This window comes from Musa acuminata, chromosome BXJ1-11, assembly GCF_036884655.1.
Source record: "Musa acuminata AAA Group cultivar baxijiao chromosome BXJ1-11, Cavendish_Baxijiao_AAA, whole genome shotgun sequence".
NCBI lineage: Eukaryota > Viridiplantae > Streptophyta > Magnoliopsida > Zingiberales > Musaceae > Musa > Musa acuminata.
In genome coordinates this window covers 25,138,025-25,159,688 of record NC_088337.1, presented here as the reverse complement: position 1 = coordinate 25,159,688, position 21,664 = coordinate 25,138,025, and the positions used below count along the sequence as shown (strand labels likewise).

At 35.7% G+C, this 21,664-nt stretch overlaps 1 protein-coding gene across 1 annotated transcript in view; it reads left to right on the top strand.

Annotated features, from left to right (window-relative positions):
- LOC135597354 (protein MOR1-like) overlaps positions 1-21,664 on the top strand; it is a 34,871-nt gene that overhangs the window by 4,387 nt on the left and 8,820 nt on the right. Inside the window, exons 7-42 of the mRNA XM_065090189.1 lie at positions 1,724-1,806; positions 1,937-2,022; positions 2,162-2,275; positions 2,556-2,675; positions 2,953-3,055; positions 5,201-5,337; positions 5,447-5,512; positions 5,592-5,709; positions 5,805-5,845; positions 10,759-10,830; positions 10,902-11,003; positions 11,216-11,321; positions 12,424-12,536; positions 12,621-12,708; positions 13,100-13,200; positions 13,288-13,395; positions 13,478-13,583; positions 13,658-13,737; positions 13,821-13,970; positions 14,057-14,132; positions 14,224-14,348; positions 14,433-14,543; positions 14,626-14,775; positions 14,855-14,929; positions 15,036-15,117; positions 15,559-15,686; positions 15,760-15,861; positions 15,941-16,015; positions 18,394-18,489; positions 18,592-18,693; positions 18,774-18,875; positions 19,082-19,264; positions 19,334-19,445; positions 19,626-19,702; positions 19,869-19,948; positions 21,559-21,624. Coding sequence (XP_064946261.1) covers positions 1,724-1,806; positions 1,937-2,022; positions 2,162-2,275; positions 2,556-2,675; positions 2,953-3,055; positions 5,201-5,337; positions 5,447-5,512; positions 5,592-5,709; positions 5,805-5,845; positions 10,759-10,830; positions 10,902-11,003; positions 11,216-11,321; positions 12,424-12,536; positions 12,621-12,708; positions 13,100-13,200; positions 13,288-13,395; positions 13,478-13,583; positions 13,658-13,737; positions 13,821-13,970; positions 14,057-14,132; positions 14,224-14,348; positions 14,433-14,543; positions 14,626-14,775; positions 14,855-14,929; positions 15,036-15,117; positions 15,559-15,686; positions 15,760-15,861; positions 15,941-16,015; positions 18,394-18,489; positions 18,592-18,693; positions 18,774-18,875; positions 19,082-19,264; positions 19,334-19,445; positions 19,626-19,702; positions 19,869-19,948; positions 21,559-21,624 — 3,636 coding nt within the window. The remainder of the gene's footprint in view (positions 1-1,723; positions 1,807-1,936; positions 2,023-2,161; positions 2,276-2,555; positions 2,676-2,952; positions 3,056-5,200; positions 5,338-5,446; positions 5,513-5,591; positions 5,710-5,804; positions 5,846-10,758; positions 10,831-10,901; positions 11,004-11,215; positions 11,322-12,423; positions 12,537-12,620; positions 12,709-13,099; positions 13,201-13,287; positions 13,396-13,477; positions 13,584-13,657; positions 13,738-13,820; positions 13,971-14,056; positions 14,133-14,223; positions 14,349-14,432; positions 14,544-14,625; positions 14,776-14,854; positions 14,930-15,035; positions 15,118-15,558; positions 15,687-15,759; positions 15,862-15,940; positions 16,016-18,393; positions 18,490-18,591; positions 18,694-18,773; positions 18,876-19,081; positions 19,265-19,333; positions 19,446-19,625; positions 19,703-19,868; positions 19,949-21,558; positions 21,625-21,664) is intronic.

Genomic DNA, 21,664 nt, shown 5'->3' with positions numbered 1-21,664 from the left:
CATGGCAAGACTTAGGTAATTTGTTCCCAGGTTGCATACAGAAATGTACTTACCTATGTTTTAAACAAGGTGTTCTGCATTTGCAAATGCAATGAAGGGTAAAGGTAGGGATCCAAAGTTCCAAACAGCATTTTGTGATTGGAAAGGGTGATTTTGATCTATATACTTAGATGCATGCATACAGAATTTTATTTTGTTTTAATGCTTCTATGTTATTCATCAATTTGAAATATGTTTTATGCTATCAAAACCAAGGTTCGCAATACCGTACCGTACTGGCGTTTCGACGTTCGCTCGGTATGGTACGAAATGTTATATATATATATATATAAATTAATATATATATATAAAAGATTATATATATATATATATATTTATTTAAAAGGCGATGTCGCCTTTTCCTTCCCCACGCGGGGCGACGTCGCCGAGTTTATTTATATATATATAAATATATATATATCCGAAATAGGTGCCTAAGTGACGTCGTCGAATGTTGCCTTTTTCTAATATATATATATATATATATATATATATATTATTTTATTATTATTTTTCGTTCCGTCCGGTAGCGGACGGTCCGCGTACCAGTATGTTGTCGGACCGGTACGTACCGCACGTACCGAACGGTATCATTCGGTATTGCCTACCTTGATCAAAATTGCTTATTTCTATAGTCTCCTTGAACTTTGTAAGGTTGCTTCAAGAATTTAAGCTTTGTTGAGGATTAGACTTATTCATTTAACTTTGTTCTAGTAGAAGTGACTTATTTGAAGATGTTTGAGGATTTTCAATAGGTTCTAGGATTGGATATGGAGATAAAAATTAAAATTGAAGCTGCTAGAGAGATCTAAAGCTTTGTTGAATAAGTTTTTAACATTAACAATTTTATTTAGAGGAGATTTGATTTTGAAATTAGTTGAATGGTTAGAGTTTGGAGAATGAGCCTCTGCACCATATTAAGATTACTTCTTTTTGATTTGACCCTTCTTTTGTATTCCATTGCTGGGAGTTTTCTAAATTGGCATGCCCTTCTTTAGAGAACTTAGAGAGAATTGAGTAAAAAATGGATCAAGAAGGACTTAACTTCAACTTTTGTTCATCAAATCAGGACTAAATACAATCATCCATGCAAACATTTGCTAAAAGAATTATTAGTCCTAAATTCTAGTTGAATTATTTAACTTATGGAACAATTTTCCTACAAGAAATTTATGATATTGCAAGGTCCTATTATAGACAGGGACAAGGCTTATTGTCATATATAAGAATGTGAAATAAGTGCAAAAGAGAGAAATTGTAGGACAGAGAAAGGAAAAGTAGCCCTCCTTGTGCTCTTGCTCAGGCACCTTGTTGATATTTGACGACTTAGACAATTGTACATCAGGCTTTAGACGTCTCATTAATCATTATTCAATTTAGCTAATATAGAAATGTTGCTTTTTGAACTTTTAACAATTATATTACTTGTATGTTAGACATAATGCCTGAAGTGTCAGAGTCTTGACCATTATACTTATTTTAGGATGCATAAATAAAACATGTATAGCATATCGATGGTTTGAATGCTCAAACAGTTAATGATGCATTGTCTTAGTTTTTGCATCAACTTTATCTGACATAGTGGTTATTTCTTCTTCTGCAATCAATTTAGAGGTGATATCAAGAAGTCAGCTTGTATTCCTTTTTTTTTTTGGCGAGAGTAATATTTGTAAATATGTTTTAGATCTGAGCAAGACAAGGAACCGGAGCAAGAAGTTGTTGCAGAAATTGTGGGTGCTGGTGCTTCTGAAGAATCTACTTCCGATGGTTAGGAACATTTAAATTATAATTTTGTCAATTGATATAATTTGAGCTACTAGTTCAAACATACTGTACTTATATATAAGTGTTTCTTTTGTTTGTTTTGCAATCTATGCTAATATAGTTCATCTTTCAGCTCCTCAGGAAATAGATGAATATGAACTTGTTGATCCTGTGGATATCTTGAACCCTTTGGACAAGTCTGGATTTTGGGATGGAGTGGTTAGTGCTTTGCTTATGTTATTTTCTGCCTATGCTATTTGTTGGTTCATTGTGCATCTGCAGTACCAGGTCTTAACGGTGGGCTGTATCTTTGCATCGTATTAAATGACAATTCATATATGCCATTGCGTTATACTAGAAAGCTGCAAAATGGTCTGAAAGAAGGGATGCTGTTGCTGAGCTTGCTAAACTTGCTTCAACTAAAAGAATTGCTCCTGGTGATTTTAGTGAAATCTGTCGGACCCTCAAAAAGGTATTCTTATGGTGTTTATAGTCGTAGACTTGATTTTATGGATTGGTATTTGCTTTTCTGATGTTGATTGTGGATCCATTTTCTGTATAATCCATCCGATTTTAGTGACTTGTTCTGATTTAGGGTTTCTGCTTTCATAACTTTAGTGTTCTGCAATATGCAACGCAATGTTCCCTGAATTTATGAAACGGGGCTTGTGTCTCTGATTTATGGATTAATTTGCTAAGTTAATACACAGTCTTTCAGAGTTTATTTTTTGTGCTCATTACTTTGGTTACAGCTTGTCACAGATGTGAATCTAGCTGTTTCTGTAGAGGCGATTCAAGCAATAGGGAATCTGGCAAAAGGTCTGAGAAATCACTTTGCTGCAAGTTCACGGTTTCTGTTACCTGTTCTACTTGTAAGTACTTGAAGTCTTCTTTGCAACCTTTTTGACATCATTAGTTCTACACTTTTGGTGTATCCTCTATCACTCTAGGTTATGGTTACTTGGTGTCATAAATTAATCACTTGTACTATGTGAACTATAAACTGTTTGTACATGTTGATTTTATTTTTCCTTGTATGAAGATTGTAGTTTTTTCTTTCATAAAGTTCTCTTTTGAACCTACATTTTGCTGCAAATTTTGTTATGCTATATGGCTCATTAATATTTTCTTCTATTTTTCTTGTAACAGGAAAAGTTGAAGGAGAAAAAACCAGCTTTAACAGAAGCCCTTTCTCAAACTCTTCAGTCAATGCACAAGTCTGGATGCTTGACACTAGTTGATGTCATTGAAGGCAAGTGTTATATCAGAGCATGTCTGCTGCACCATCAGTTTTTAGTTAGGCCCATGCTTGCCACACTTCAGTTTGTGCATTTTTAGTTAGCATGTATAATATACCGCATGATGTGGCTTTAATTATGTAAAATAAAGTACTCTTGTTCTTTTTTGTGTGTGTGCATTTGATTTCATTTGTTAATCTTGTCCCTCATGCCTTCAATAACTTGAATTTTCCTAAACATTTCAAACGTTTGTTTCAGATACAGTTATGACATTAATGGTCTTATATGCTTTCATTTTTGGATTAAAATCAAGAAGAAATGATTTAAATCTTTAAGATCTCCTTACCAAAAATGGCAGTTGCTTTTCTTTTTTACCAGAATGGGGCAGCCTCATTTTTCTAAAAAGATGATGCCATTCCCAGCTTCTTAACTCATAAGTTGACTTGTCAACGAGGGTTCGAAGTTTATAAAATTTTGTAAATCAAGTTCATCCAAATCTAGAGATAAATGCTGCAGCCGCACGTGAACAGACATCTGATCATCTGGACCCCTGAATATATACTGAAGAAGACACTTGCAGAATAATCATCTCCATATAAACCTGAAATTTCCGTCTAATTGTGACAAATGGACTGCAAGTTTCATGTTTTGAACTGTTCTTAACATTAGAAAAAGTTTGAGCTATAACTAAGTTGGCCTTTGGCTTATCATGAGTCGTAAAATTACTAAAATTTGCTGCATAATGCATCCTAAAGACCTTTCTAAGGGCAACACTGAGTCAGAAACTATTAAAGCTATATTGTAAGATGAGCAATCGTGACTAGTTCCAAGACATTCAAGGTTTAAATCTTTCTCCAGTATTTTTACCTGTCATCCTTGTACTGACAGAATAGCAATAGCAATGTCAATACGGACCACCCTCTACCAATTTTGAAAGCTGAGAACTTCTAGTTCTATAGTTGTTGATTTTCATATTATCTTCTGAGTAACCATCAAAATATCTTTAAAACCTATTATGATCCTTATGCCAGAAAGAGTGTGAATTAAGCATATGGCTAAGCCATATAGTTGTTCATGGCTAATTAAGTTCTGTAGTTGTTGTGGTCCACATGATTCTTATGCTTGCAACTTCCACAGTAGTTGTTCATGGCTAAATAACATCAAGAGGCAAATCTAATTTAATGACAATAAAAAAGGTGCTTGAAATGTAGTAGTATGCTTTAATTTTACCTTAACCAGAGGGAATTGGAGGATAATTGCTGATGGATTTTAAAAGACTGAAGAGGAGAAGCCTGTGGTAGCCTCTGCAGCATCCTCTGCAGCTTGAAGAATGATATGAGGATGCTTAGTTTCAGCCGAGGCACCTTTTTGAATAATGGGTGTTAGCTATGATGGTGTTTGGTAGTAAGCAGTATGCTTACTGCTTGATACAAAACTGTTATTGATCAAACACTTGGTGGTAAGCCTGGTTTTTGAGAAGTACTGGTCAGTAAGGCTGGTAACGATGCATTCTGACTGGAACATGCTGATCTACATGCGGTACTAAGTTGGACCAGTAAATACTGGTTCATATGGTTTTGGATGGTTTATAATTCTCTCTCTATTTGCAGGAGTGAAAGGACAGCTTTAGCTCCAAGCAACAGGCAGGTGTCCAAGGAAAAGCAGCTGAATAAGTGTAGAATTGAAGAATGACCTTGTTTGTTGACCAGATAACAAAGGAACAAAATAGTTGGATGTAGATTTCCTAATCCCTGATAAAAGCTCCAACAGATTCAGGGTTTATCGAACTTATTTGGGTGCTGTTTAGCCTGTTTTAAACACATTAATCGGCTAAATGTCTTAATAATAAAATTTAACAACCTGCATAGGGCTGCGTTGCAGACAACTGTATCAATCTCTACAGTCACCACAAATATTACTTATGTTTTCCTGGAATGAGCGACAAGTCCAATTATCATATATATTTATTTTTCAGGTTTTGACTTATTTTCATTGAGATAGCAATTATTTTTTATTCATTTTATACTTGTGGTCCAAATTAGTTATGTGGAAAACAAACACTGTAAGCTATGTTTTCCTAGATGTTCTTGATATAAGAATTCTGGTATGGCTTCATTTACTTCTCTCTGCTTTTTTTATGACACTTGTTGTTGCTGCAGATGTTAAAGTGGCTGTTAAGAATAAAGTTCCACTTGTGCGCTCATTAACATTAATCTGGGTTACATTTTGTATTGAGACAAACAATAAAGCAACTATTCTCAAATTGCACAAGGATTATGTGCCTGTATTTTTGGAGGTCAGCAAGAAATAGCATTTATTAGTTAACACAACAACACCATACGTAATTAAGTGGTTGTTACATCTGTTGCTATTTATGGGTACAATATTCTCATTGAAATTTGCAGAGCCTTAATGATGGTACCCCTGAAGTGAGAGATGCAGCTTTTGCTGCATTGGCTGCTATAGCTAAGGTGCTTATATTTGAGAGATGTCTTTCAACGTTTTTATTGGTAGTTAGTTTAGGACGTTCTTATTGCTTTGTTGTTCTAGATGGTCGGCATGAGACCTTTAGAAAGGTCATTAGAGAAACTTGATGATGTCAGAAAAAAGAAGCTTTCTGATATGATTGGAAGTTCTGGTGGTGCTGAGGCCTCGACATCTGGATCAGGTGTGAAAATCTTGTTATATCCTTGTTAAATTTATAGTAGTTAGCTTTTTCTTTTTTGAAGTTTTGTCATAGTTTCTTTGACTCTTTGTTGCCAGCTCCAACTTCAAATTCAAGTGCTAGTATATCCAGTCATGGGGTAAACTTTTTTTCATATTACCCTTTCATGATCGTGTTATTTCCATTATTGTTTTGTCTGCTTAACCTCACTCTGAAATGCAACAAGTTAAATGTTTGCGGTGATTAACCATATCAATATGTTTTTTTATATTCATGGTTTAATTGGAGTACATAAAACTAGATTCTTTGATCGGAAACTTGTTAGCCATGCTGCAAATGATATGATACTCAAATGACATGATAAACAAATGAAAAGTGCATTTCATAGTATGACCTCCTTGATGATAGCTTTATTAATGTAGATAAGATGTTTTATGGGGTTGGTAATGGTTGTGATCGTGGAGAGAACCATTGTGGCGGTTAGGGGAAGTTGTAAGGGCAAGTCAGACTGGTGTCTTGTTCTCAGGTTGCTGTGATAGTCTCATTTTGTCAGATTTTATGGACTTGTTTTGGAAATAAGTTCATGTACATTTCAGACAATTGGTAAATGGTTTTGAACAAAAATGTTCTGAAAAACAGAGATTTTGTCATTTAGGTAACTTTATCCTCCATGGCTATTATCTTTTTCTACATTTGTTCGAGTTGGATTTCTTTGGTTTTTACAACTCGTGTATGCTTGGGGCTCATCTTAATGAAATTCTGGATTGTGAATAGGTATCTTCACAATGATGCTGAAAAGATCAGTGATAAAATGTTTTCCGTTAACGAGCTTGCAAATGGTGTTAATATTTTGGTCCCTACTTTAGAGCATAGGTAAATAGAGGCCAGGCAAAACAGAAAGATAATATGAGAAAACAGCAAAGACAACATAACAAGAGAGAGAAGATCTGAAAAAGAAAGAGCAAGGTAGAGGGATAAATTAAGACAACCTAGATGTGCATAGTTTTACATTTAATCTTTCTTGCACCATGTTTAAGCCTTCCTTTTTTCTCCCATGGTCTAGTTGGTGGTGGTTGAGAATTTGGTCATGAGACGACAGATTGCTTGCTCCTTTGGTAACTTTCAAGGATTATTTCTTTAGCAAATTGAAATTCAGTCAATATTGAAGTTCACTTCTAATAGGTTATACATTTGGTCCAGTTTTGGGAAGATCATGATTTTACTGAATTATGTATATGCATGTGTCAGTTATTTGTGTATGTGGAACTATGAAAATGCACTTTGGACATACAAAATAAAAAAGAAACTGTATTACTATCTTCTTTGTCTATCATTAATTGTTTTAAGTCTCAGTTTGAGGCCTGTGGTCGCTAGCTGGATCGATGTATGCCAGTTTACTAGTTGGCACTGACTGAAGAGAAAAAGGGTGGGAAGTAGGGAGGAGAAGGAGAAGAAGAGTAGAAGAGGAGGAAGATGAGGTGAAGGGAGAGGAGGTGAACGGTTTGATGTACTGGAGAAGGAGGTAGCAACAACAATGAGGCGGTGGATTTGCGTTGGTGAGGTGGCAGGGAGGAGGAGCAAGGGAGAGTGATAAAGAGAGAAAGAAAGGGTGCAGGCTGGACATGGGAGGAAAGATTAAGAACTGCAATAAAAAATGATAGTGTAGTGGGTGGTTGACTTGACATTCAGTACCCCTGGTATTAACAATTAAAATCGGATGGTAAACTTAGTTTGGTAAAGTTAAAGGACATTCACCTCTGTTCCGGACTGGACCAGTTGATTTCATCCCTTTTTCTGGTTGGATCAGTAAACACTCATTAGTATGGATTGGTCCCATCAGATCTTTTTTCCTTGATTGTCACCATCTTTTATGCCTAATCTGTCTACATCAATTATTTTCAGATCTATCAATCTTTGCATGTCTAAAAGACTGCAGCTTATGATTTAACCAAATAACATTCAGGGACCTGGTAGATACTAGATTCTGAATTCCAAGTGATCTGCTTCTCCTCTCTTTAACTATTACTAGTGATCATTGATCAGTCAATCTGAGAACTGGTTGTGAAAGATTTTGGAATCCTGTGAAGAAGCATAAATTATTACTTCAAAAGATGACTCCTTTCAAACATATGGTCGAACTATGAAGACTTAGAAGCAAGATTTGCAGTTTTGGGTTCTGCATCCATGCTGGTCCATGACCATACTAGTATGGTCCACACCAGGGTTCTCTATTTTTCCTAGTATCAAATGGGCGGTATGAGTGGTATGTGGATAGTCTCGTTTCAGGTTGTCCAATCCAACCCAATAAAAGTCCTTAAAACTTAAAGCTTAAATTAGGGCTTGCCTACGTGAGCCTTTTCTTTCAGGGAGCATGTAACCGACATCGCCGTTGCAGTCATTTGCCGCTGCCTACCTCCCCAGTATGCTTCCTCTTCTTCTCTTTCTCCTTTTCCACCTCCATTGCTTCTTCTTCTTCCTTCTTGCTCCTCCACTGCTTCATCTTTTTTTTCCCTTCTTACTCTTCCTTCAGCTCCTCTTCTTCATTCCTCTTTCTCCTTTGTCCTCTTCCTCCACCACCTCCTCCCTCTTACTTCCCTCTTCCTTTTTATTCCTCCTTCTCTCTCCTCTTCCTTCATTGTGGTTTCCTCTTCTTCTTCTTCTTCAAAACATCGGTATGTACTGGTGCCTATACGGCGAAACCGATCGGGATGTATTGATCCGACCAATGATTGGTATGGGTACAATATGTGATTGTACGCCGGTATATATAATGGTACCGAGTGGTTTGAAGGGGAGATGTGGTGGGGGAGACTGAAGAGGAGTACCAAACACCCGTGATTTGATGGGCGTTTGTGGCGACGAGTGGTGGATAATGGAGAGTTGCAGACAGTGTCAACTCATGTGCATTGCGTACAATTGCTAACCCTAAGTGATGTTTAAAAATATCTAAACGAGACTGGATTGTCCAAAAAGAGGCGGTTTGCATTAGGATTCACAATATATATAGGCAGGTTTGAACCAATCCAGGTGGTTTTGCAATTGCTGCTTGGAAGTATGGAAACCTTGAAACTTCTCATTCAAAATCAATGATGGATGACTTGGATGGGATATTGGCATTATAAAGTGATATCTGTTTAGACTACAGTGTACAGATACCAAACTTTAATCCTCTTTGTGATTTCTTTTCTATTCACCAATTCGTAATCTCTTAGCTTGATCTATCGTGTAGAGCCATCCAAATTGGTTGAATTTGTTTGGATTTGCAATTAGAATTTAGAACTAATTTTTTCAAGGTGTTGATTCAATTCACACTATCCATTTTATTTTTATAAAATGCATTTTCAAGCTGTCATGGAAAGGACTGAAAATCTGCTCCTAGTAGGTCAAATAGCTCACACCTGATGGTGTTGATTTTCCAATGTGTGCTCCATCATTGATTTTTAATGGGAAATATAGACATGTATTGTTAGAATATCGTAGTCAAAGTTGTTGAAAATCTAAGGTGTATTGAGGCATCAAGGTCACAGGGAGCTAGGCACCAGACTTGTGCTAAGATGTACTCCTTGTTTGAGCAAGGCATGCAACAAAACTATAAGTTACTCATGTAAAATAATTTTAAAAATCTAGACCTAAGAGGTAATTGTCATTCATTAGTATCTAAGTAACCAAAAAGAATTGGTTCCTTTGCAGAAAGGGTATTGGTGGTAAAAATATAAGGAACACAACAAAAGTTCCAACAATGAAAGAACGACACAAAAGATTAAATGAGGGCGATGAACTGATATGTCTCAACTCATTTGTTCACTTTCTTCTTTGTTTACAGCGAAAGATAAAGTTCCCCATCATTTGGCTTTCTTAAAGTGCTAAACTTAAATATATTTTATGAATAAAACTAGTATGATCTCTTGTGCCACATAGTTATCATTGTGGCTGATGTCTGACGCAGATAAAACTAAAGATTATGGAGGTATGCTTTTTAGGCAGTAATCCTTTTCCAAAAAACCAGCCTGAGTGGCAACTCATCAATGATTATGACTGTCAATTTGAAGTGAGGCTTTAAACATTGAGCCTTAATGAGTCTCATCCCTTGTTATGCCCAAGGAAAGATTTTGATATTGCTGATCCTAGTTGAACTCTCTCTCCTTGTATTGCTCACGCCCTGGTCACATTCATGTGAGGACCAACTTATCCAGTTATTTGTTTAGGTTTTGTAGTGAAAGCATTGGAAGTGGGAGTCTCTTGCCTCAGCTTTTCTTATAGCTATAACATAACCATGCATGTGAACAACTCAGCTACTTCATCAGAGAAGAATTAGCTAAGCCGCTCACTGTTGGCTGTTCTTGTGAGATGTGTCTTATTTGTTTGCTTATCTTCATTTCTTTCCGTTCATTTTCTTTGCATATCGATATTCTGTTCTATATAAATATTTTCTTGTGCAAGATGCATCTTATTTGTTTGCTTATCTTTCATTTCTTTCTTTTGATTTTCTTTTGCATATGGATATTCTATTCTATTTAAATATTTTCTTAATCAGATAGTTAATTCTGCAAACCTTGACTTCTCTTTAGCTTTGTACTTTATGCTCTTCTTCATTAATACTTTCACCAAGGCAGATTTCTTCAATACTCCTGTGGTTTATTATATATTTGTCCATGGAGTCATTTCTTTTTCATTTTTTCTTTGATCAATTTTTATTCTTCCAGAGTACACAAACTGAAATATGATCAATTGCAGTGGTATTAAATGCCTTTTTAATGGGTAATTGCTTGAACCAGATAGGAGGCTGTATTATATGTTGGTGATTCACCTGTTTAGTAACATCTTTTGTTGTGCACTCGAAGAAAAAATTCTTTGCTTCACATATTGAATAATATTGAACTATAAAACCATTTTCCTTTCTTAACCGATGATGTGCAATTCTGTTTTCAGCTGTAATAGCCAAGCTTCCTTTTTTACTTTGCATCTCTTTTGTACCATGAATGTATGCAATAACTCATTCATTAATATGTAATGTAAACATGTAATTATGTTCCTAGCCGTTGCATTTAATAGGGTGCTGATAGCTCATTTGTGAAGAGATCTGCTGCAAGCATGCTTAGTGGAAAGAAGCCTGCCCAAGCAGCAGTGAGTTATGATGAAACTAATGGAGTATTAAACTACTAGAAGTATTTGACTGAATAATTTTGTTTAATCAGTTGGCTAACAAAAAAAGTGCCGCAATAAAGACTAGTGTGAAAAAGGCTGATGGGGTTGGGCAATCAAAGACTTTTGGATCAGTTGAGACTGAAGATGTTGAGGTAATTTGTCATTGTGAAACTGAATAATTTGATTTTAAAATTGAAAACATCCTTTTCTGGAAAGAATGCAGTACCAAAAGAAAAAATAATGCACAATTTTTTTGTTTTTAAAAACATCTATTTTTTACAATGTCATCTGTTTGGATGGGATTTTTGTTGGCCTGTTATGTGATAGTGTTGACTTATCTTTTCATTTACTTGATCTATAACAGCCAGGGGAAATGAGTTTGGAGGAAATTGAAGGGAAATTGGGTTCTCTCGTAAAGGCTGAGACTATTTCTCAACTAAAAAGTGGTGTTTGGAAGGAACGCCTTGAAGGTTCTTTTATCACTATCACTTGCCTACTGTTTTGTTCCTTTTTCCCCATAGAATTAGTTGACATGAAGCGATACTCTGTATTTATGTATTTTCACTTTAAATTTCATGGTATCTTGTAGTCTTTTTCAATACCTGCATTTTACATTTTGCTAATGTTGTAATTAAGATTCCCTTCAGTTATGTTAATTCCCTTGAACAGTTGGAGAAGTTTCTTGTGATGTTCTGTGCCATATGCATAATTTCATATGTTGTAGCAAAGGAATTGTCTATCATATTATTTGTCATACAACTAGAGGATGATCTTGTTTCAAACAATGAGCATATGTATGCTAGCTTGTTCTGTTCTAATTCTCTATTGAATTATTAAATCTGCAGAATTATCTGTTTAAACGTTCTTAAAACCACATAATTCCTGTGGCAACAGTGTACCTTGATTGCAGTTGCTGCTTAATATAATCTCATACTCAACATGCCTGTAATATTCTCGCTGTGGCCTGTAGGTATGATGTTCTGTGGACTCTATCCTAGGTATATTCTTGTCACTTGGCATGGCATACAACAATTACATGCCCATTTTGGGCCCACACTTCTCCACTTTCATATGCAGTTCCTGAAGTTTTCGATGTATTTGCATGAAATTTTAGTTTACCATTTTTTTATAGTACCTTTCTGCTTCAATTGTTCTTTATTGCTTAAAATTGTCATAGTCATCATACATGTCTTTGCTTTGTAAAACAAAAAACAGAATAGTGTTTATATTGGTCAATTCTTGCTTTTTCTAATTTTCAATCTTTGCTTTTTAAGATTAGGTGACATTTTGCTATACCATTTATATAAATGTTGTTTTCTGATCTGCCTTATGTGTTGTTTGCTTGTCTTATCTATGCAGGTATTTTGCTTTCATATAAGAGGATTAACCTTCTATGCATTTTGTATCTTATTTATGATTCTTTTATCAATTCGTATGATAGAATATCAATGTCTTAAAGTTAAAATGTGCACAAGGATTTTATTTTGGGCTCCAAGTTTGGGCTGACATTAGAGCATCGTATGCGTTCCATGCACGATCAACTGAATACTGAACAAGCCATGCTTTTGGCAGCTATTGGCTTACTGAAGCAGGAGATTGAGAATATCCAGGATCTTGATCAGTCTGCTGAGATTTTAATTCGTTTTCTATGTGCTGTTCCTGGATGGAGTGAGAAAAATGTGCAGGTAAATTATACACGAATCTCAGAAGGCTAGCCACCAACTTATGATCCTTCATGTATATTATGCAATATAGTTTTTGTGCAACAGGTTCAACAACAGGTCATTGAGGTTATCACATACATAGTTAGCACTGTGAAAAGATTTCCAAAACGATTTGTGGTGCTGTGTCTTCTAGGTATGCAATAAGCGTTTAACATTTTCTTGATTTTCCATAACATGGAGTCAAAAAGCTCATTTGAGTTGGTCTATTTGAGGTTCGGAAGCTCATCAGGCTTGGCCTTGCCCTGACATGAATGTGCCCCAACTCAATGTTCCTGGGCTGGTTTGCAGGCCCATTACCTACCCTAGTTCTAGTCCAAGTCATCATTTTTTGTTTAGTTTTGAAGCATATTCATATTTGGAATGAGAATGGATAACACAGCTGACAAAAGAATAGATAACTAAATATTTTCTTTTCGACCGTCATGTGACTTTCGATAAGTGGTTTGGTATTTCGTCTTATATTTATGCCTAATATTTTATGATTACTGATTTGGCAATTTTTGAGAGATGCATCATGTTGACAGGCATTAGTGAAAGGGTTGCAGACATTAAAACACGTTCCCAAGCAATGAAATGCCTTACTACTTTTTCCGAGGCAGTTGGTCCAGGATTTGTTTTCGATAGAGTAAGTAGATTGCTGTAGTTTTTGAATTAACTTTGTTTTTTCCTTGTTAGACTTAAACACTCACATGCTGTTTCTATGACATTTAAGCTCTTCAAAATCATGAAAGATCACAAGAATCCAAAGGTTCTTAGTGAGGGTATTTTATGGATGGTCTCCGCAGTTGAAGATTTTGGAGTTTTGCATATAAAGTTGAAGGTGCTATTATGTTTTTGTTATCTCATCAGTGGTTTCCAGAAAACTCGTCTTTATATCTTTAAAATCAATTCTGGGATTGCAGGATTTAATTGATTTTTGCAAAGACATTGGGCTGCAGTCCAGTACAGCTGCAACAAGGAATGTAACAATTAAACTTATTGGAGTCTTACATAAATTTGTTGGTCCAGGTAACTTGTCTTCGATTTGTCAGTTTTTTGTTGGTCAGGACTTTAACAGTATTTTAGTTTTTGCTTCCTTGCAGATATTAAAGGCTTTATGACTGATGTCAAGCCTGCTCTTCTAAGTGCACTAGATGCTGAGTATGACAAAAACCCATATGAGGTACAAAATAAAGGGCAGAAGATGACCATATCCTTGGATCTCTTTGAATCACTACTGCTGGTACTTATTATGTTAATTGACAGGGTTCTGCTGCAGCTCCTAAGAAAACAATAAAAGCCTTAGATTCTGGGTCATCTATTTCTGCTTCTGGGTCTGATGGGCTGCCACGTGAAGATATTAGTGCAAAGATGACACCCAATCTTTTGAAAGATATAGGAAGTCCTGAGTGGAAAGTATGAGTTTCATAGATCTTAGTTAATCTTTTATTACAGTCATCATTATTGTTATGCAGCCTGAATATTGTTTCACTGGTCTATAGGTTCGTTTGGAGTCCATCGAATCTGTTAACAAAATTGTGGAAGAAGCACATAAACGTATCCAGCCTGCTGGAACTGGTATATTTCTGTCCATATGATTACAATTAATTTACTAAAATTTTCAAATTCATTTTGATCTCAATGTCTATTGTGACCCTTCAATTACCAGTGGAGTTGTTTGGTGCTCTTAAAGGCCGTCTATATGATAGCAATAAAAACTTGATAATGGCAACATTGGCTACCCTTGGTGGTCTTGCATCTGCAATGGGTCCTCCTGTTGAGAAATGTAGTAAGGTAGCGGTGAACTCTCAACTTTTTGTTCTTCAATCAAGGTACATTTATGCCTTGTTGATGTGATCACTTTCTTTTTTTATAAAGGGAATTCTATCAGACGTACTGAAATGCCTTGGTGATAACAAGAAGCACATGAGAGAATGCACTCTAAATACTTTAGACTCATGGTGTCTTGCTGTTCATCTTGATAAGATGGTACTTTTGAGTCCATATGATTTTTTACTTAATTTCTCCACTATTTCTCACTAACATGTTTGTCTGCTGCATTTTTTTCTAGGTTCCTTACATCACAGTTGCATTGGCTGAATCTAAACTTGGTGCAGAGGGGCGAAAAGATCTTTTTGATTGGCTAACAAGGCATTTATCAAAGGCCAATGATTTATCTGATGCTTCACACCTCTTAAAGCCAACTGCTACTGCTTTGACTGTGAGTCAACTTACAGATGACCAGTTACACTTTCTTTGAGAAAGATGTATCATAAATAATATATGTTTGCTTTGTTTAGGATAAATCAGCAGAGGTTCGAAAGGCTGCTGAATGTTGTTTGGGTGAAGTTTTGAGGGTTTGTGGACAAGAGGCAGTATGTGAACTTTGCATCAACTGCTTTTAACCTTACCTTTTCTCTTCCACGCCATGATGGCATGGATTACTGACATAACTTTTTTTGTGTGTTTATAACTGAGTAGGCTATCAAATGCATGAAGGAACTCAAGGGACCTGGGCTGGCTCTTGTACTTGAGAGGTTAAAGCCTTCTGGGCTGACTGAAGGTATATCCTATTTCAAGTGTACAAGAATAACAACCAAACCATAAATTTGGGGTTGGTTACACGGATATTTTGCTACCTTTTCGCCATTAGGATTTGTAAAAGACTATATGTCTTGTTAAGAGTATTTAAATCTTTATTTGTAGTCTTTATTAAAGTTTTTTAGTCTTTCCCTACCTCTCCTCATAACACTAACAACAACCATTTTATCTCTTCTAAGTACCACATCTCTATGTCTCTTGAACAATTCTTTCTCAATTTATTCTCTCTGTTGATGTGATACCCAGTTGATCATGAATAAAAACATTTTTTTTCCTTATCTTTTCTAATACTCCACACTTCCATACACCACACTCAGATCTTATTGCTAGTGTCATGTCTTAAATTTACTTTTCTTGACTTTGCTAAATGCATTCCAATTTTGCCTATGTTTGCCTACTTCAGAAATTTTAGATTCCACAAGATCTGTTTCTGGTGGTCTGGCTTCGAGATCCACCATAAAGAATGGAAAACCAGGATCCAATATCAGCAACGACCGTGGCTTGAGACATGGCATGAAGGCTACAACAATGGTGTGTTCTTCTTCCTGGTCATAAGATAATTTTACATGGAATGCTGCTTATCTTAATATTTTTGTTTTGGCAGAGAAGTGTTCCATCAAGGGCTTCAAAATTTGAACCTTTTGTTTCTGCTCAAGATCTTGCAGTCCAGTCACAGGCTTTATTTAACATCAAGGACTCAAATAAGGTGTATTTCCATGGAAGGGATAATGCTGATATGTTGCTGAGATTTCAGAATTTTATCTTTTCTGTCGGGTACTTTGCAGGAAGATAGGGAGAGGTATGTTGTTCGTAGATTCAAGTTTGAGGAGCCACGTGTTGAGCAAATTCAGGACATGGAGGTTTGCATCTCAAAATAAATCTTATCTTAATGTGAAGGTTATTAAAAGCTGTCAGACTGATATTAGTGTTGGTATTTATTGATCTGACCAATTATTGGTGTTGATGCAAATGTACCAGACCAATTAATTTATGGTACATTTATAATTTTTTTATTTTTTATTATTTATCCAATGATGCCTAGAGGTATGGGTTGGTATACTATCTGGTAATTGGTACCATGCTGATCTGATAGTTTACTGAAACTAGATTACCAGTATTTAAACCCTTGGTTGAATACAAGTTAAATCATAGGCTACCTGTATTGAAATACCAGTTAAATCCTTGGTTAAATTCTAGGTTACGGTATTTAAATACTGGTATCTGATGCTGATCTGATAGGTTACTAGTATTTAAATCCTTAGTTAAAGTTTTCTTGTGTTTGTCTCATATTGTTATATCTATAAATCTCTATCGGGAACCACTAGATGCTACTCCCATGAGTTTGTGGTACTCTTTGTCCCTGAGATAACATGGTTTATCTGAGTATGAAATTGGACAGGATGACAATCAAGGTAGGATTTAGGTATATATGTCAGTGCATCTATTTTGTTGACAACATTAAATGTCAATACATATATCAATTTAGTTCTGTCAATATCTCGATGTCTAAACATCCCAACATATAAAGGATTTTGAAAATATCTGTATTGATTGTTTGGACTTTGGAATATTCATTTTAATTGTTTTTCCTTTTATTTGAGCATTCATCCTTTTCTGTTTTACTTGCTTGTAAGTCTTCCTATTCCTCTCAAATGAATAGATAAGTTTGAGTTAATTCTTTTATTAGTCGTTTGGTAAATTCATGAGTACACATCCATATCAAAATTTACTTTGGATCTGTATTTCTCTTGCATCCATCTTTAAACTGTCTACAATTTAAAGAAATATGGTTGCAAAATACAGTTGCTGTCCAATACTCCAACCTGAATGCATAGAAGCAGAGAGATGTTTTTATCACATCCAATTTATCTTTGCCCATATATGAACCAGCAAGAATCTATTCATGCAAAGTGGTCAATAAGTTAGAACTGCTTACTAACATTTGGCTATAAAATGTACTACTGGGAACATATATCCTGTGGGCCCCTGTTCATAACGTCTTGAGAATTTCCAGAATTTCCTTAATTTGTGGCTTCGCGCAGTGAAGGCCTCAAAGTATAACTGATGGAAGTCCAACAATACAATACCTAAGTGTAGATTAGTGGTCTGTATGTTTCTCATAATATTCATGTTGTGCTGATGGGCATTGATGTTTGCCGAGATTCCATCTTAGTATACAGGTCAATCCCATTTTATGTGGGTTTTCCCCTTCATTTTAGGAGACTTGTAAAATTGAATCTGAAAGTAATGCACTGGGTGAGAGGATACTGTTTCAATTGAACATAGAATTGTTAGAATTCATTATCATGGGCCCTCTCTTACATTAAACCTTTCTAGTCATCAAAGAGGTTTTTCTTTCTCATATGTCATCTTCTTGAACTGAACACTTGTTCACATTTTTATTATGATTTGACATCAATACTCTATCTAGTTTGCTCTAGCTAACCAGCCAAGGTCTTAATCAGACTCGAAAGGAACTTTGCAAATCAATTTGAAACATGGGTCATCTGAATTGTGGAAAGGGTCTTAATCAAACTCAAAACAAACTTTACAACTATATTTGGAATATGGGGCATCTGGATTTGTGTAGATTTGTAAAAGTTGAGGTGGAAGGTTCCATACCACTTAAGAATTTTGATAAAGTTGTGCAAACAAACATGTATGCTGCAGACATGGGACTGGAAGAAGATAGTTTGGCTCCACGATCATTATGTGTTATATTATTTTCTTTCAAATTTTGTGGGTCTGTTAGGTTCAAACCTGGTGTAAAAATGACACTAGCCTTTTTCTATCCAACATAGAAGATGAACCACATCGACGGTGTTGTTGCATTACACTGGTTCAAATAGTCAGTATAAGCAAGTTAATGAAGCTGTTTGATTAAATGCTTTGGAAGTAATAAAGAGTATTCCAAGCAGAAAGCACATACATGAAAACAAAGTACACAACTGTGACTAAGATGCTACTTATGCTTGAATGTGTTTTAAATAAGGCAAATCCTATAATGCTCCAGACAACTTTAACTGGGCCTTGCATTGGTGATTGGCCAAGCAGCTGGCATCATTTTTGGGGCACCGTTCATGGTCAAGTACATGGGCCAGGACGGTGCAAGGCTTTCACAAGCCTCAGTTTATGATGGTTAGGAATGCCAAAAAAAAATGTTTTAGCAATGATATAGTTTTATTTATTGAGAAATTCAAATATTCCTGTCATTTGATATCGATTTTTTTTACTGCAGTATGATTTTGTGAAGCATTTCAGAGAAGACCTACATAGGCGACTTTTAAGCACAGATTTTAAAAAGCAAGTAGATGGGCTTGAATTATTGCAAAAGGTCAATTTACTTTTTTCCTTTTTAATAACAATAAAGTTGTGCATGTATCATTTATAGATTTTATTCTCACCAACAAAACTCGTCATCTTTTTGTTCATGTAGGTTTTACTGTCAAATAGGAAAGAAATAATTGAACTTCTTGACATACTCTTAAGGTGGTTTGTTTTGCGGTTGTGTGAGTCCAACACAACATGCTTGTTGAAGGTAAAAAGTTTTGTGTCTATGTTGCAATTGTTTAAGAGTTCGGAGTACTTTAACTTTATCTGCTTAAACATGACATGCAGGTGCTTGAATTCCTTCCTGAGCTTTTTGGTATTCTAAAGGATGAGGGTTACACTTTAACTGAGGCAGAAGCCGCAATGTTTCTTCCATGCCTAATGGAGAAGGTTCATTTGCATTTTTTGTGTTTCTTTTCTCTTATGGTTTGATCAAACATATAACTGTGAGAACTTATAATGTTAAGAATTCTCTTCTTTTGCTTCATTATTTAATATTTACAAATTCATCTGTCCTTAATATATTTGAATCATATTCTATAGCTGCTGCATGTTACTTTATGTGTTCGATAACTTGATCTTGTTCTGCAATGCAGTCTGGTCACAACATTGAAAAAGTCAGGGAAAAGATGCGTGAATTGATGAAGCAAATTGTTAACATTTATTCAGCTTCAAAGTTCCTTCCTTATGTTTTGGAGGGCTTGCGATCAAAGAATAATCGTACTCGAATAGAAAGTGTTGATTTCATTGAATACTTGATTGATCATTATGGAGCTGAGGTCAACTCTAACCGTCATACTTTGCCAGTATTGCTCATCTGCAAAATGCTTATTGATTTCTTTTTGCAGATTAGTGGACAATTAAAATGTTTGCAACTTGTTGCTGGGTTAACATCAGAACGAGATGGTGAAATCAGAAAAGCTGCTCTTAATACAATGGCTACTGCTTATAAAATTATTGGTATGTGTCTTTGGTGCATTGAATTTTCAACAGGTTCTAGGATTGTTCTTTCATGGCTGAGGGCACCTTAATTTTTGATAAATTAATTCCCTTTGGCCATATATGGTAACAGAAGAAAATCACCAAGTTGATTGCCTGATGATATGTTTGTTTAACATGATTTGTTCCTTTCTTGAGCAGGGGAAGATGTATGGAGATATGTTGGAAAGCTATCTGATGCACAAAGGAGTATGCTAGACGATAGATTTAAATGGAAGGTCGGTATATACTTTTCCATCATTTGCCTTTTTGACATGAGAGTCGTAGAAATGTCTAGAATAGTGGTAAGCTAGATTTATAGTGTCATGGGTGCTTCCTATTAACCATTACATTTCTTTTGCTCTTTTTCTTATTCTTAACATGTCTTGTTTTGTTATTGTTTAGGCTAGGGAGATGGACAAGAGAAAAGAAGGGAAGCCTGGAGAGGCCAGAGCTGCTTTGAGGCATTCAGTGAGAGAGAATGGGTGACTCTCCCTCCCTCCTTTACTCACTTTCCTTCAGTCTTCCTCTTCTCTCTCTCTCTCTCTCTCTCTCGCTCTCTCCTCCCACTCTCCTTGGGTATATACATACATGTGTGTGTGTGTGTGGTCCTTCATCTACTATGAAAATATATATACGGTTTTTAACAAAAGTCCCTCCCCTTGCCCCCTTGACGCCCATGCTACCCATGGAACACACATTCATATAGGTTTTGCTTCTTGTCCTGTCGGCAGTAGTAAAAAACCAGAGGGATGTAGCGCCTTTACCATCCTTTATGACCTAAAGCAATCCAACCAGCTTTGCCTTTTTTCTCTGTTGGACGCTTTAAAAGTGATGTAAATGTAACCACATGGAATGGCAAGGAGCTGAGGAGATAGACGTGTCTCCAAGTCTTTTAGTAGTTTTTCCTTCCTGGCGCTCCCTTACATTTTTCTGAAAGAAGACTTTTTTCAGGACAAATGGGAGCTCTTACCTTTTGATTCTTGTAGATTAGGCTGTCTTGTTCAGTTCATATTGGAATTTCATCCTCCAGGTTTTCTGGGTGAGCAAGCATGCTTCATCTTTCGTGCTCCTGCTGCTTTTGATCTAGAAAAGCTTGGCTCGCAGGAGGCTCTCTATGGAACAAAATTGCCAGCCAAGCCCCTAAAAATGAGAGCAGGAACCAAAATGGTAGGGTTTGTAAGCAGCTCAAGCATGGCTGCAGTAGTAAGTGAACCTTCTTCAAAAAGGTATAGAGGATAATCTACATAAGCAAAAGGTGGATGCCTGTGCCTACCCACCTCGTCTCAAGTCTGATAGTATGCCCTGCCAACAAGCACCAGTGAATCTTAAGTCAGCCAGAGAGTTGAATAGAGCGTGGATAAAACAGGGTGCTATAGTTCCTTTTCAAAATGAAAGGAGGCTGATCAAATAACCAGTCTGAATTTCAACTTTCTCTGGATGAATTGCATTTTGCTGTACTAATCTTAGAAAATCTTAACATAATGGCAACCTAATATATTGGCACATATTGTTTCACCATTTTCTTTATGCTAACAAGTCAAACTCTTGATAAATATTACTAGATTGAAGCTAAAATATAGTAGCAAATTCATTTTCCACATTTTTATTTTTTTAGATATGATCATCTGACTTTTTAAATGCTTATTGACTAAAGTTGATTATAAAACTATAATCAGCTGAGTTGATCCATCATTCACCAGTAAATTTATATTAATTTTGGGATTTTGACACTAGTGAGAAAATAGTAAAACATGATTTCCCAGTTTGCCTATTGAGTTTTTGTAACTTCATGAACTTAGGATAAGTAGATCTTCCATCACTGGGTTTTATTTTAACTAATCTTCTTTGGATTGGCATACAACTTATTTGAACTTCCGTCATTGGTATTTTTTCATGCTATTTTAAATGGTGCATTGTTTCAAAAAATCTGGTAGAAATATTTATTTAGGATCACAATTAATGCCATCCTTTTTTGGTGTTTGGTACTGAAATTTGTTTGCTATTCTTTTATTATTTCGGTAATATTGTTTGCAATTTTCTTCACATACTTTGCTATGTTAACATGTGTTTTAATTTCTTTGTCGATTTGCAGTCTAGATGTAGCAGAACAGAGTGGAGAAGTTTACTTACATTCTGTCTCTGTTCCTGTGGCAACAAGGTATGTATAATTCTTTGAAGATGTAATAATGAGATTTGAA